The sequence below is a fragment of the Bos grunniens genome, chromosome 6 (assembly GCF_055505025.1).
Source record: "Bos grunniens cultivar Pamir isolate PY7600 chromosome 6, Bosgru_T2T1.0, whole genome shotgun sequence".
Taxonomy (NCBI): Eukaryota; Metazoa; Chordata; class Mammalia; order Artiodactyla; family Bovidae; genus Bos; species Bos grunniens.
In genome coordinates, this window is record NC_141170.1 from 61,076,843 (window position 1) to 61,093,562 (window position 16,720).

The window sequence follows — 16,720 nt, forward strand, 5'->3', positions numbered from 1 at the left end:
AATGAGAACCACCTTCAGGCCTGCAGATATTTGGATTTCAATCTATAACAGAAAGAAAACTGTGCATCCTCTCAATAGGTATCTGCTCTCCAGAGACCTGTGGTTCTCTACGGCATCCCATGCCAGCACCAGCGCCCTGCCCCACCACGCCCTGATCAGCTCTCCCCAGACTACTTGTTTCCCTGCAAGTGCTTCACACAACTCACACATTTCTACACAGTAAGTCGCCTACATACAGATGAGTTCCATTTCGAGAGAGCGTGCATAAGTTCAATTTGTTTGTAAGTCCAACAAAGTTAGTCTAGGTCCCCAACTAACACTATCGGCTGTACAGTGCTGTACTATAATAGGTGTATAAACTTTTCACAGAAATAATAAACAAAAACACAAACATTTTTAATCTAACAGTGCAGTACCTTGAAAAGTACAGTATAAGAGCTGGCATACAAGGGCTGGCATTGAGTGAACAGGTAAGAAGAGTTACTGACTGGAGGAGGGAGAGGAGGTGGGGGATGGCAGAGCTAAAGGATCGTCAGCAATAGGAGAAGGAGGGCAAGCTGCAATTTCACTCATGGCTGACACTGATGGTACAGGTTCTGGTTCCTTGGTTGAACCAGATCCACATCTGCATCTTTGAAAGTTCATAACTTGAAGCTTTGTATATGGGCGACTTACTGTACTTTTAAACCATAGGCAGTACTCTGATACACACTGGGGAGCAGCAGGCATTTTCTTTTGTACAAAACAGTCGCCTCTCAAAACGAGGTTAAAATAAAATGCTCTCAACATCCTGATTTTCACAAAAAGCTGGTACTCAGACAAAATGTAAAGATTTCTTTTGTTCTGGAGGCCTGTGAGGTTGACACCTGTCAAATCCCACCTCCCCCTCCCATTCTGGAATGTGACTGATGGGGAAGTGTGTTTCCAGGGAGCAGAAAAGTGCCTGAAGAAAGAGATGCTCAGTTGGGGCCACGCATGGACCCAGGTGAGAATTAATGGCCTCGTCAAAGGCAGAAGTGCACCAAAGCCACGAGGGAAACATTCACCTTGATTATTCAGTTTCAGCAAAGGGAGGAAGATATATTCCAGTGTTCTTCCCCAGCTCTGTGAGAAAGCATTTCATCAATCCAGATTGGTTTACCTGAACTTAATTTAAGGGAAAGCGTTAGTCGCTCAGTTGTGTCCGACTCTGCAACCCCATGGACTGTAGCCCATCACACTCCATGGGATTTCCCAGGCAAGAATATGATTTATGAGGACAGCAATAACCTTTTCTGATTTCCTGTCCTGTGTTCATCTTTCCTGCTGCTCTACCTCTCTCCGCAGCAAACCTTCCCCAACATGCCCTGCACACATTACCCCATTGCTGGAAAGCCATCAGCAGGTCCCCATGGGGTTCTACACGCTCCCATCCTCGCCTACCCTCCTGGCCTCACGCTCTGCTGCAGGGTTAACCTGGGAACAGCTCTTCCCACCCCGGTTCCATGGAGTGGGAGCACAGTGTATCTCTGCCCTGCCCTGCCCGCACCCAGCCCCAACTCTCTTTGGGTCTCCAACAGGAAAGGGTGGCAGAACACACAGGAGTTGTGTGTTCCCAGAGGAACACCGGGAAAGGTTTAATTATTTTAAAATTTGATCTGTCAGTGTTACCATTTTTGCTCATCAGTCACCTTCTCATATTAGAGAAGGGCCCCCCACACCTCCTGATCTTTAGTTATTAGTCCCATCAGCCAAATCTTCCCTGTCGCAGTCTTAGGGACCAGCCCTGATGTTCTTGATGAAGGAAAGCTGTCTGCACCAGCCTGAACAGGGCTCCTGTGTGTTCCTTGGGATTCTCAAGTGTCATTTCCTGAGACAGCAAGACAGGTCCTGAGCCCCTCCCAGGCCCAGGGAGAGTCAGGCCTCCGGTTTCTGACTGAGAGAGGAATGGCTGTCCAGCCGACATGAATGCAGCCCGTGTTTTACATTAACTTGTACTTGGGAAGACAATGCCTTCCTGTATTTACCTAACATGGTAAATATTGATAGAAATGATCCATGTCAAAAAGGCCCTTTGGGCTTCTCAGTTGTGCTTAAGAGTGAAGGAATCCTGAGATCCAGAGCTTGGGAACAACTGCTCTAGATATATATCATGGCTCACACACTCTAGGCAAAGGGAGAGGGCAGGGACCAGGTTACACGTTTGTGGATAATCACAGCTATGTAATCCAGAACTGAGGTCTGCAGCCTTCAGCCCTAACTGAGAAGGTCCTCTGCTAACACTGGGAGGGAAAAAAACTTCTCTCATCTTCTAAAGACCATACATGTGTAGCTGATCTGCAGCAGGTGAACCCTGGGCAGTGCACACACAGGACATGTGTCCACATCCCGCTTGATCATACAGAGGACACCCACAAGGCTGCTCAGGCTGCACTGGGCTGCAAGAGTTGACAAGTTTCTTTCCTTTGATTTTTTTTTCACAAAGAGCCTGGAGATTTCTGCCTCTCTAGGGAGGGGTACCGACAAACTAGCAATCTTACTGTGGAGTTCGGTTTCCTCATGCGCAGAAGGAAGAGTAACCTTACAACCACGTGAGCACCGAGGCTCCCTCCTGGCTGAGAACGGTGATGCCGAGATCTCACAGTGCTGCATTTAACTCGGAGCAGAATGTGAGTTATGACTGGAGGAAAAATGCCCTTCGAATGAAGCCTCACAATTTTAATAAAAAAAAAAACTCAGTCATCAGTTGTTCAGTGTCTGCTTCCCCGCTAGAACACAGGCTCCTAGAGTGAGGGGATGCACCATATATGCTTGAGACGCATCTGTGGCTCACCACCAAACGGCATGGGTGGGCGGGGGATTAAGAAGGCAGAGCTCTCCTGCACGCAGATTACTTTTAGAACCAGCTGTCTCAGTCCAGTGACTGAGCTGGAACTGGCTCCCACAGGCCTGTGCATATCTCTGCTCAACCCCATGATCAATGACAGCAAATTGGTAGCTCAGATTAGCCAAAGTGAATGTTTACACCAAGGAAATCTATAAATGTTGACATCAGGGCTTCTTTTGAGGGGTCTGGGGGAGCTGGCTATCGCCAGCACACCCCTGATTGGCTGGAAGGGTATAGAGAGATGTTAGATCACTGAGAGAGAGCAAGGGAAGTCACCCCATTTTATTTCTTTACCATCTACATTTAGTTACATCATTTTGAGATTAAACAGGATATTTAGAATGATCAAATAAACATGAAATCATGATATGCTCTGGCTATAAGAGGCTATGGCAGACCATTTGGAATAATGCATGTAGCTTTTTGTGTATGTGTACAGCTTCTGTTGCAAGATATTAAGACTTGAGTTGTGATCGTTCAACTGACCTCCCTAAGGCGAAGTCCCCAAGTGGACAGGAAGGTGTGTTATGGAAAAAGATTGCCGCAGGACAAATCCTAGGTACTTTCCTGTCCTTTGCCATTAATGTTTTTTAGTTTTTCTCATGGGACTTAAACCCAAAGATGAAACAGAAAGTTGTGCTCACCACCAGCATCCCTCTGCTGGTCATGAACAGCCCCGTGTACTCCTCAAAGCACACTACATGCAGCTCCTGGCAGCAAGGCCAGGCAGGGGAGGAGGGAAGCCCTTCCCTGTCCTTCTATGGTAGGGCATCTTCAATACTCTCAGCTGATCCTTCATTTCAGAGGTTTGTCTCCTCACCTTGAAGGGTTCTAAAAAAACAAAGAGAAAATTCTCTCGTGTAACCCCTGGATTATAGCTCCTTTTCTTCTAGATACCAGGCAGGTTTTATATCTTAAATGTGTTAAGTGGAAGCACAAATCAATGACAGCTGCCATGCTGGCTTCTTGACTCAAATAGATCTTTGAATATGTGCTTTGCCTCTCACTGAAGCTTGGACATGCCCAAACCTGCTTAGGGAGCACTGTTAAGACAGTCTCTGCAAGTCCATCAAAAAGTGCTATCTGTGGTCATGGAAAGACTCATCAGACCTCTGCAGGGTATGTAAAGCAAGCCACCACTTTACTGACATCCTGTAAAACAGATATTAAAATAACAAGTGATCAATGTGGGGGTGATCAGGAGCAGTTTCTCATCGGGAAACTGCTCTAATCGGGAGCACTGCCCTCTGATTCAGTGGTGTCCCTCCATCTCTGGACCTGGTCCAGTGTTGCTCTGGCCAAGCCTCCGATCGTGGGGAAGGCTGGACAGCCTCCTTGGGGAAGCCCTGATGGCAGGATGCCTGGGAGAGGAGCAGCTGACAGGGCGGAGGGTGATGTGGAGCCTGGGGGGGGGGGGTTCTCCAGCTTGCTGCTCCGTGTCCCCCACAGCCACGTGTGGCCACGACTAGACGGGAGGCACAGCCAGAGGCCAGGATGCTGGCAGCAGAGGTTGTCCATCCAGGATGGACAGCCAGGGAAGAGAAAGGTTGTGACTGCCTGAGGGCAGCACAGTTGCAGTAGCTGCAGCCAGGCCGAGAGGGTGGGGCAGCCCCCAAACTAAGGCCCAGCGTGGCTTGCTCAGGGTCACCTGCTGCTGTTTTCTCCTGGCTGGGTGGGGCCAACTCGAACGACGTTCCTCCACCTAACCAGAGGAGGGCATAGCTGTGCTGGTCCACAGCGGGCACAGCCAAGACAGAGAGGAGCCAAACGGTGTCCTGGAGGTGCCATGATACAGAGACTAAGAAGACCAAGGTTCTAGCACTTTCTGCCATAAGCAGCAGCCCGTAACTTGGGCAAAGCACATCACCTCCGAAGTGGAAATTATGTACACCTTCATACAGGGTTGTGTAAAGCTGAAATTCAACAAAGCTAGTGAATATGGTTTACAAACTGCAAAACACTGCCCGACCATTCAATTGTTGTTCAGTCACTCAGTCGTGTTCATCTCTTACTGACCCTGTTGGGGCCACTGGGAGGAGGGCAATAGGGAGTAAACCCCCTCCTCACAGACGGCAAACATATCGGAAGTAAAGGTCAGGTTGTCTCAGATTAACAATAGCGCCTGAACCTGCATGTTGTAATTGTTAATTCTTCCGTGCCTGCATGTTGTAAAACATTACTAACGTGTAACCAGTCATGCAGAGCAGGGGTATATAAAACGGAGTCCTCCGAAATCACTGAGGGGACCCACTGTCGTAATAAACTGTACTCCACTGTCTTAAGTGTCTTCTGAGGAGTGTTTTGCGACTCTGGATTCTACAACATTTCTGGTGTGTTGGCCGGGAAGCCCTTGGAGAGATAGGCCCATTGAGCCTCCGCCTGTGACTCGCTGGGACGAGAGCCTTGGGAAGGGGAAGGTGTCTCCTCCCTCGGATCAGCTCTTGTTTTAGTGACTTGTCTTTCTAGGCAGACTTCATGAGACTGTGGACGACAGAAGGGAAGCACGCAGGTAGGTCCCCCTGTAATAGTGGAAGGAGGGAGCTGATCAACCCCTTGGGGCTGGATGAGTCTAAGGTGGCTGTGTCCTCCTAGGCTCAGTGGGAAACTTACTGAAATAACTAAAACTCTGATAACTGAATCTGTGCTGATTGTTTGTCAACACAAATTTTTATTTTCTGGTTTCCAAGGGACCGTCCCCTTTGCCACAATACCCTCCTGTTCTTAGGGATTCAGGGACCTCCCAAACATTGTTTAGGACCGGACTGGGAATGTAGCTCTGGATGTACATTTGTCTGCACCAACCTGTGATAAGATAGATCTGGATTTTGCCAGGATCAGACTTGTGCAAGGAGGAGTACGTAGAAGCCTTAATTGATTGGATCTGGCTGGCTGCTGACAGAGAACCATGAGAGGTACTATCACTGAAAGACTTAGTAGGTAAGGCCCTTTGCACCCAGGTCATAGCCGAGGTAAAGGGGCAGTTGTCGTGCTCCTTTGAGTGGAGACATCGGTGGTGGCTGGGGTACAACAAGACTGTGGCAAAAGAGTGACGAAACAGAAGTTGGACTTGCTGTAAGTGATAGAAGGAAAGTGAAAAGTAGGATGGGTAGCGGAGAATCCAAGCCAACCGCTCCTGAATGCATGATTAAAAACTTCCAAAAGGGCTTTGGAGGAGACTATGGTATAAAGTTAACCCCAGACAAGCTTGAAACCTTTTGTGAGATAGACTGGCCATCCTTTGGGGTGACGTGGCTCTCAGAGGGAACCCTAGTATTGGACAAAGTTCAGGCTGTGTACTCTGTGGTAACCGGACAGCCAAGCCACCCAGACCAGTTCCTGTACATTGACTCATGGCTACTAACTGCACAAACCCCCTTGGGCCCAGATATGTTATCTTGGAAAAGGAGAAAGCAAGGTTTTTCTGGTGCAGGCAGAACCCAAGCAAGAAAAGTTAAAGGAAATATATTATGATTCGGAGGAGGAACTCCCACCTTCCCCTCCATACTGCGGAACACGAAGGGGACCCCCAGAACAAGAGGGAGGGCAAGAGAGGAGGGAGACTTTCCTTCTCCGCCTCCCCCAGTGGAGGAGGTTTCTCTCCCTCTTACTGTGCCAACCTTATACCCACCCTTCCCCTGTTTAGAAGAGGGAAAAAGGGAGAGCCAAGTGTTTGGAGGTGGCTGAGGTCTACAAAGGAACCTTAAGAGAGAGAGGTTTTGCAAATGCCTCTCAGGGAGGTCCACGTGGCTGGTGGGGCCAGATGGACACATCCACCCTGGCCCCACTGCTCTTTACTATCAGCTGTTCTCTACCACGGGTCTCTTGAAAAGGCACACCCCTCCCTATTCTGAGAAGCCGCAAGGTATGATTCATCTAATGGAGACTATTTTCAGGATCTACCAACCAGTGTAGATGACACAGCCCAGCTTCTCCTCACCCTCTTCAGAATGGAAACGAGACACTGGACCCTCACAAAGGCACGTAAGTGACTCTGAGAAACGCACCAGGGGGCCAACCGGACCCTGAAAGTGGGGCTCGAGAAGCCACTCCTGACACAAGACCAGACTGGGACTTCAATACTGACCGAGGTAAGCAATCCTTGGAATGGCATAAGATGGCCATTATACAAGACCTCAAGAAGGGGGCTCGCAAGCCTACTAACGTGGCCAAGACTAACATCATGATCCAAAAGGCAGACGGGACTCCCACAGAGTTTTATGAAAGGCTGTGTGAGGCCGTTTGATGATACACCCCCTTTGACCCAGAGACCCCTGAAAACCAAAGGCTCATAAATGCCACCCTTGTGACCCAGTCGTATCCAGGTATTAGAAGGAAACTCCCAAATATGGAGGGGTTCTTGGATCTTACCAGCACCCAAATGAAAGAAATCGCTGACAAGGTTTTTGTCAATCGGGATCAGGAAACTATAAAAGAGGCCGAGCAAAAACAAAAGGAGAGTGGCAGAAGGTCCTGTCAAAAGACAGCTCTCCTGGCAGCTGTGCTGGGCCGCCGGATCTCAATAAGCAGCCAGCTGCTACCAAGGGAAGATGAATGGACACTGCATCAGTCATCAGCAGGGGGGGACCCCGGAACCCCTAACAAGGCTGTTTCCTGAAGTATGGGCTGAAAGTAACCCCCCTGGACTAGCGAAAAACCACCATCCAGTAATAAGAGTTAAAGGTGAGGGCCCAGCCCATAAGGAAAAAACAATGTTCTATACCACTGGCTGTCAGGGAGGGAATCAAGCTCCTCATTGACAGGCTGAAGGTAGCAGGCGTACTGGAACATCGATCACCACGGAACACCCCTATCCTCCCGGTGAAGATGGACGAGGAAAAGAGTATCAGCAAGTTCAGGACTTGAGGTTAGTAAATGAGGCGACAGTGACCTTACACCCAAATGTCCCTAACCCCTATACTCTGCTAATGCCTCCTAATGTCCAGTATTTTACCTGTCTGGACTTGAAAGGTGCTTTCTTTTGTACAAGAGTGGCTCCAATTAGCCAAAGAATTTTTGCTTTCTAATGGGAAGACCCTAAGACGCGTCAGAAGACCCAGCCGACTTGGACTCAGCTGCCACAAGGATTTAAAATTCCCCTATGATATTTGGGGAAGCCCTGGCAACACATCTCCTCTCCTTCCCATCGGATGCTACTAAGTGTCAGATCCTACAAGTGGATGACCTACTCCTGATGGCAGAGACTTGTTCTCAATGCTGGGAAGGAACTAAGACTCCCCTGGGCCTGCTGGGCCAGGCTGGATATCAAGTATCATGGAAAAAGGCCCAGATCTGCCAGACTGAAGTAAAGTTCCTGGGGTTTGTTATAAAGCAAAGCAGGTGTGCCTTGGGCTTAGAATGAAAACAGGTGATCAATCAGACAAGCCAGCCTACTACCAAAATGCAAGTAAGAGAAATTTTGGGAGCTGTAGGGTTTTGCTAGATCTGAATACCTGGCTTTTCACAAATAGCTAATCAAGAACTTTATTGTGAAAGTCCCCACATAAAGGTGCAACCACCCAGCAACTTATCTGCCAATGAGCCAAGGCCCTCCCAACCATGACTGTGAGGAGATGCTAGAGGAAGTCTTTTCTAGCTTACCGGACCTCAGAGATGTCCCCTTAAGTCAACCAACTGAGACTTACAACACAGATGGGACCAACTGCCTGGGACGGGACACAGGAAAACTAAAGATGTGGTAACCACAAAGAATACAGTAGTCAAGGCAGGGTGACTCCCCACACACTGGTGGGCTCAACGAGCAGAGCTCTGGGCACTTATACGAGCCCTGAAAGTGGCTAAAAGAAAGAAGGTAAATAAATATACATACTGACTCATGGTATTCCTTCACTACCTTACATGTACACGGAGCCATAAATAATGAAAGGGGGAAATTAACTGCAACTGGCAAGGAGATAAAAAGTAAAGAGGAAACTCTGCCTCTGTTGTAAGCAGTGTGGGAATCCACTGCAGGGGCAGTAATACCCTCTAGGGGCCACCAAAGGGCAGACACACCTCAGGCAAAAGGGAACTGTCCGGCCGATCGAATGGCAAAGCAAGCAGCCACCCAGGACAATATAGTAACCAAACTTATGGTAACACCTGTGGTGTCTAGCCTACTAAACACCCAAGTGGCCCCAGTCTATGGCAAGGAAGAAACCACCTGCGCACGAACTGAGCAGGGAATGCTGTGGGAGGACGTATGGTGGAAACTCTCAGATGGGAGACTTTTCGACCCCTCTAGGTAGGCATTTCAACTGGTTACGGATTTCCATCAATCCATCCATTTCAGAAAAACAAAGACTTGCGAGATTTTAGACCGCTATTTTGTCATACCACGTCTAACAGCCTTGTGTGCAGATGTAAGCCTCCGATGCATAACCTATGACAAAAATAACCAGTGCCAAAAATAACGCAGCTCCCAAGGAGACCGTGCCTCCTGGAATACAATTAAAGAGGACCCCTCCATTTGAACATCTAGAAGTGGACTTCACCGAGGTAAAGCCATGCCGAGGATACAAATATTTGCTGGTAATGGTATGTACAGTTAGAACTGGACATGGAACAACAGACTGGTTCCAAATAGGAAAAGGAGAACGTCAAGGCTGTATATTGTCACCCTGTTTAACTTATATGCAGAGTACATCATGAGAAACGCTGGACTGGAGGAAGCACAAGCTGGAATCAAGATTGCCAGGAGAAATATCAATAACCTCAGATATGCAGATGACACCACCCTTATAGCAGAAAGTGAAGAGGAACTAAAAAGCCTCTTGATGAAAGTGAAAGAGGAGAGTGAAAAAGTTGGCTTAAAGCTCAACATTCAGAAAACAAAGATCATGGCATCTGGTCCCATCACTTCATGGGAAATAGATGGGGAAACAGTGGAAACAGTGTCAGACTTTATTTTTCTGGGCTCCAAAATCACTGCAGATGGTGACTGCAGCCATGAAATAAAAAGATGCTTACTCCTTGGAAGGAAGTTATGACCAACCTAGAAAGCATATTCAAAAGCAGAGACATTACTTTGCCAACCAAGGTCCGTCTACTCAAGGCTATGGTTTTTCCAGTGGTCATGTATAGATGTGAGAGTTGGACTGTGAAGAAAGCTGAATGCCGAAGAATTGATGCTTTTGAACTGTGGTGTTGGAGAAGACTCTTGAGAGTCCCTTGGACTGCAAGGAGATCCAACCAGTCCATTCTGAAGGAGATCAACCCTGGGTTTTCTTTGGAAGGAATGATGCTAAAGCTGAAACTCCAATACTTTGGCCACCTCATGCGAAGAGTTGACTCATTGGAAAAGAGTCTGATACTGGGAGGGATTGGGGGAGGAGGAGAAGGGGATGACAGAGGATGAGATGGCTGGATGGCATCACCGACTCGATGGACATGAGTTTGGGTGAACTCTGGGAGTTGGTGATGGACAGGGAGGCCTGGTGTGGTGCTATTCATGGGGTCACAAGGAGTCGGACACAACTGAGCGACTGAACTGAACTGAACTGAATGGTATGTACTTTTACGAGATGGGTGGAAGCTTACCCCACCAAGACTGAAGCAAAGGAAGTGGCCCAATGTATGCTGAGAGACATCATTCCTAGATTTGGGTTCCCTCTGAGTATAGGATCAGATAATGGACCAGCATTTGTGGCTGAGTTACCCCAAATGGTTTGCAAAGAAACTACATACAGCGTAGAGGCCACAAAGCTCCGCAATGGTTGAGAGAATGAACCAGACTATCAAGGTGACTTTGGCAAAATGGATGCACAAAACTGGCACCCCCTGGATGGACATGCTGCCATGAGTGTTAACGAGGGTCAGGATGACCCCCTAGTCACATGGGTATTCCCCCTATGAGATAATATTTGGGAGGCTTCCCCCAGTTATTTGGGAAGTAAAGGGAAATTTATTACAAAGAGGAAGGATGGAGATATCTCGGCATCTAGAACAGTTAGGGAAGGTGATCCATGACATCACCCTCTATGTTCAGGAGAGAACTCCATTTTCTCTTGGCACTAATGTACACCCATACTCACCAGAAGATTTAGTATGGGTAAAGGATTGGGAGCAGCAGACGCTCTCCTGTTCGGCATGACGACCTTACCAGGACTACAAACTCAGGATAATGTGTTCCTGTCCTGGGCCCACTCGTATGGGAACTTCTATAATACTTTTAACTGTTGGGTTTGTGGGGCCACACCTTTGTTGGTGATGGGTGGACTTCCTTGGTGAGTGTCTCCCTTGCACAGAGGGAACTTTAGCCCCCTCTGGTCGTTCTTGAGACAACGAGAAACGTTTCTTCCTTTGAACTCACAACCTGTCGATTCTTTCTTGGTGTAGCCTGGACTCTAACCAAATTAATTAAGGCCATGAGGTGACATTTGAGGTAAAAGCTATGTCTAATGGTAATCCTCCTTTTTGGTCATCAGTATTTTCTTGGATCAAAGGTGATTGGTGGAAAAATCTTTTTGTGATTATTCTGTTAATCACTGTATTATTTAGGCCTTGAATTCTCCAATGTATAACTCAGTGTGTAACCTCTAGACTGACAGCTTTGCTACAGCTACATTGTCCCTGGGCACAATAATGACCCATGACCAATACCCATCCTTAGTTAAAGATAAGATGAGCATCAAGAGGGGGAAATGTTGGGGCCACTGGGAAGAGGGCCAAGAGGGATTAAACCCCTGCCTCACAGATGGCATGGGGCAATGGCACCCCACTCCAGTACTCTTGCCTGGAAAATCCCATGGATGGAGGAGCCTGGTGGGCTGCAGTCCATGGGGTCACTAAGAGTTGGACACGACTGAGTGACTTCACTTTCACTTTTCACTTTCATGCACCGGAGAAGGAAATGGCAACCCACTCCAGTGTTCTTGCCTGGAGAATCCCAGGGATGGGGGAGCTTGGTGGGCTGCCGTCTGTGGGGTCACACAGAGTCGGACACGACTGAAGCGACTTAGCAGCAGCAGCACAGATGGCAAACAGAAACTGGAAGTAAAGGTCAGGCTGTCTCAGATTAACGACAGCACCTGCACCTGCATGTTGTAATTGTTAATTCTTCCGCACCTGCACGTTGTAAAACTAACGACTAACGTGTAACCAGTCATGTTGTGGCTTAAAACTCAACATGCAAAAACGAAGATCATGGCATCCGGGCCCATCACTTCATGGCAAATAGATGGGGAAACAATGCAAACAGTGACAGACTTTATTTTGGGGGGCTTCAAAATCACTGTAGATGGAGACTGCAGCCATGAAATTAAAAGATACTTGCTCTTTGGAAGAAAAGCTATGACCCACCTAGATAGCATATTAAAAAGCAGAGACATTACTTTGCCAACAAAGGTCCGTCTAGTCAAAGCTATGGTTTTTCCAGTAGTCATGTATGGATGTGAGAGTTGGATTATAAAGAAAGCTGAGTGCCAAAGAATTGATGTTTTTGAACTGTGGTGTTGGAGAAGACTCTTGAGAGTCCCTTGGACTGCAAGGAGATCCAACCAGTCCATTCTGAAGGAGATCAGTCCTGAATATTCATTGGAAGGACTGAGGCTGAAGCTGAAGCTCCAATACTCTGGCCACCTGACGTGAAGAACTGACTCCTTGGAAAAGACCCTGATGCTGGGAAAGATTGAAGGCGGAAGGAGAAGGGGACAACAGAGGATGAGATGGTTGGATGGCATCACCGACTTGATGGACGTGAGTTTGAGCAAGCTCCTGGAGTTGGTGATGGACAGGGAAGCCTGGTGTGCTACAGTCCATGCAGTCACAAAGAGTCAGACACAACTGAGCCACTGAACTGAACCAGTCAAGTAGCAGGGGGTATAAAACCAAGTCCTCCGAAATCACTGGGTCCTTATTGGGAACCAATTGCCCTTGGACCCACTGGTGTTATAAACTGTACTCCACTAGTCTGAGTGTCCTCAAGAGGAGTGTTTTGCAACTCCAGATTCTGTAACAACCCCATGGACTGCAGCACACCACGCTTCCCTGTCCTTCACTATCTCCTAGAGTTTGCTCAAACTCAAGTCCATTGAGTCAGTGATGCCACCCACCCATCTCAATTTCTGTCACCATTCAATACAAAGTCTATTATTCTCACTCTTGAAAGGAAAAAAATGTTGCAAAGACTGATTAGATTAATAGCTAATTTCAGAAAATAAAGCAAAAAGCTAAAAAAACAAAAATCCTTGCAAAGCCAAAATACTTCCAACCAACAAGCATTCTGTTCTCTTGGCCAAGATATGGATGTTACTTTTAAAGAAAAACTGAAACATGATTTGTTTTTGCTCTGCTGCTCCACACACCTTTCTTGGGCCTTGAATGAGCCACAGTGCAGACAAAATAAGAAGTGTAGACAAAACAACTGACTTGGCAAATACCACGTTGTGAGAAGTGAGGGGGGACCAATGGACAGTCTGGAGGAACCTCTAGGCGTGGCCTCCCTGAACCCAGCAGAGCCGGCCAGGCAGCAGGGCACCCGGGCCTCCACTGGGTCTGGGCCAACACTTCGCTTCTCCAGATCTAAGGGAAGAGGGGAGGCTGGCCCTGGAGGAAGCCTGGAGAGACGCACCGATGTTACCGTTACCAGGGAAATGCACTGTTGGAAACAGGTTCTCTGGGGCCTTGGGGGGTACTGAGGGGCATCCAAACTGGGGGCTGTGATGGGAAAGAAGTGAGGTGGAGAGACGAGGCCACACTATCATCAGGAGGGGAGTGGGGGCGGGTGCAGCTAGTCTTCCAGGGTGCAAAGGGTGAGGGTGGGAGATGGGCAGGGAGGGAGGAGAGAGACCGTGAGAGTGCAGCCTAGCCCTGCCCTGGAGAAAAGGCCTAGATTCTGGCTCGCTTGTGCAGACCCTCTGCCAACTAGAGGAAAGGCAGCCATGGGCCCTGGGAAGGGAGGTGTCAAGGGGGACTGTGCAAACACTCCCCGGGGGAAGAGCCCCGCCCTCATGCTGATCCAGCCTTTTCTCCCCTCTGCAGAAAAGTAACTGTGTAGCATCCACAGAACAAGGAGAAGGGTATTCACTGAAGGGATCTGAGGGAAAAGAACATTCAAGAATCAGGACGGCTCCTCCCTTCCAGAGTGGTGTGGGGGGTGGGGGGGAGAGGGGGCGGGGTGGAGACACAGAGACGTCTGTGTACTCCCTCCTCCCTTTCAACCTCCTACCCCAAATTTATTTTTTTCTTCATTTCACATGATAGGAATATGATGTCATGTTTTCTGTTACTCATCGCATTAGCAAACACAGTTACTGCCAATTTACAGAACTGCTTCCTTGGGGTCAGTGGACCAAATGGGCTCCTGCCCCAGGCCTTGCACGCTCACTGTCCCCAAGTTACAATCACGGCCCGTCAGCATCACCCTCCGCCCAGCTAGCATGGGGCTCCTAGGAGTGTGTGGGGCTCCTGGGCAGAGGGCCTGAGGGATGGAGGGACCCATTGCAGCCCAGAGCCAGAGCGGGTTTAGGTCCTGGCAGGCAGCTGTGTGACCGTGCTCAGCACTTGACCTCTCTGTGCCTTGGAAACTGTCCTCATCTCTTAGAGAGGGTTCAGGGCCAATTTCCCAAGGCTGCGGTGAGGGTCACGGGAGATTGGGAGGCCAGCACCATGCTTCAGTCAACATCAAGAGACTTAACTGAGTATCTACTATGCGATAGGCTCTGTCCAAGGGGCTGGGGTACAATGGCCAATGGCCCCAGTCTAGCCCACAGCGGGAGGCCTGCAGCCCACTGGGGAGAAAGGCAATAAAAAGGCACTGCCACCTAGCTGAGCGCAGTGCGGGCCAGGAGCAGAGGCCTGCAGCCCCAGCGCTCAGCGGCGCACCAGCTCTGCTATGTGGGCAGGTCACCTAACCTCTCCGCATTTCAGCGTCCTCAACTCCACACAAGGGCAGGAGGAAGGATATGTCCCTGATTGCACTGTGAGGACTGAAGGAAGCAGTTTAAGTAACTTCACCCAACATCCAAGGGAAAGCTAAGTATTAACTTTAATAATAATGGTAACTGTAATAATACTAAATAAGTCTGCTGAGCAGAGTATAGAGGGTAAGACAAAGGCAGAGGCACCTGACCCAGCCTGAAGGTGGGAGAAGAGGCTATCTCGGGGACAGTCTCAGAGATAACATTCAGACTTAGGCCTGAAGGGGAACATTTATGAAGCCGACCCTGATGAACTGCAGTGCTGTTGGATAGAGAAGCCTCGGTATTGCCCAGCCCAGTTCATGTCAACTGGAGGGAAAGGTCCTGCCTTCCCCTGGCCGCTGTGCTAAGGAATCTGTGAGTCAGGCCTTGATGGGACCCCTGACCCAGCCTGGGGAGCCCCAGAGCAACAGCACACAGAGTAAATGTTTCAGAAGCAGGACCATGTGCTCTAGAAGCAGCTGGGCCTGGAGGCCAAGGAGTTCCCCAGGAGCCCTGCTGCCCGCGGGGACAGAGGCCCCAGGGGGAAGCAGAGGCAGGACGGATGCACTGCTCAGCTGTCTCCTGGAAATGCTTACAGTATAGTCAGTGATTTGGTAAATACACAACCACACTTACTGTGACCACATCCTACCCTCTGAATGTTTATCTCAGAGTTAACTGGATGACCCGGTAAAGTGGGGGGTCTCACAAATTGCTTTCGAGATTTTTTTTTCTAAATTTTTCTAATAAATTCTGTTTGTAAACCACAGAGACTAGGGTAGCTCCTATAACTAAACATAGCCTCGGCTCTGACACTTGCGTTTCCAGGCTGTGTGTTTGGTTGACTATAACCCCTCCTATCAACCTCCAAGTCACTGAACTGGAGCTTGGGGGAAACCAGGGCCTGCACAGTGGCTGCTTGCCTTGCCGCAGAGCGAACAAGCCACCAGGCACAGGGGGAGGTTTTTATACCTGAGAAGACATTTGTGATGACTTCAGGGCTTTTTTACTTGAAAATCTTAGCAGTAAATTGTGACTGCTAAACCTAAAGGCAGACCGCTCAATAACTCGGACGGTCTCTTCAGGTTTTCCGAGTGAGTACGGCTTCCATCTCCATGTCACGTTGACTGCAGGCTTACCAAGGTCGATGAGAATGGCGTGCTGCTGGGAGGTGAGCTGCTTTAAGAGCTCTTTGTAGGGCGTGTCCTTGGGCTGCTGTTTGCAGGGAAACGGGTGCTTCAGGTGGTACTGCTCCGCCAAGAATTTCCAGATTTCACCCCGGTGGTGTCGCGGCACACCTTCAAGACGAGGGGTGGGAAAAAGACAGACTTCAGGTACAGAATACAACTAAGTGATGAAATGAGGTATGTCTCACTCTACTGATTCAGCTTCTTGTTCCACTGTGAATTAATGGCACAGAAATGGAAATAAAACAACCAAAATTCTGTCCTATTTGGTCCCTTCCTTCCTCCACGCCCGCTGCCATTCTTCCCTTACCTCCCCGACACCCTCCTACCTTCCAAGTATGTGTGTACTGTGTTTGGACTCTGTTTGGACTGTGCCAAACTCTGCAATAAACTGATGAAAGACATGAAAATCCCTAACTAGTACCAATTAACAATGTCCTCAGGAAGTAACTGCAAGCATGTGAAACGACACTGCAAAACGTGATCTCAGAGAAGGGACAGAAGCAAACTAGTGAGTTTGGATGAAGGAGATGAAGGTTTCCTGGATTCCTTCACTGGTGCTAAGACTCAAGAGCGAAAGAAGAGAGAAGTCAAGTCAGAGGAAGGGAACTGCTAGTGTTTGCCCGGACCTCCGAAGACACGGCGCACGTGTGGGAGGAGCAGGCAGGTGGCAGTCAGGCTAGACAGGGCTTCACTAGAGGTCAAACTGAGAGCAGGAAACCTGCACTTTATGTGGCAGCTGAAAGGAATCACCGAATGCTTTGAAGCCG

General features: G+C 48.8%; 1 protein-coding gene across 18 annotated transcripts in view; it reads right to left on the reverse strand.

The window, feature by feature from the left end:
• The window catches only part of TBC1D1 (TBC1 domain family member 1), a 225,689-nt gene that overhangs the window by 17,994 nt on the left and 190,975 nt on the right, over positions 1-16,720 (reverse strand). For all 18 annotated transcript variants that reach the window (XR_015165491.1, XR_015165489.1, XR_015165490.1 and 15 more), the window contains one exon: positions 15,903-16,061. Coding sequence is in view for 14 of the 18 variants with exons in the window: in XM_086406158.1 (XP_086262284.1) it covers positions 15,903-16,061 (159 nt within the window). In the remaining 4 variants the exon portion in view is untranslated. The remainder of the gene's footprint in view (positions 1-15,902; positions 16,062-16,720) is intronic.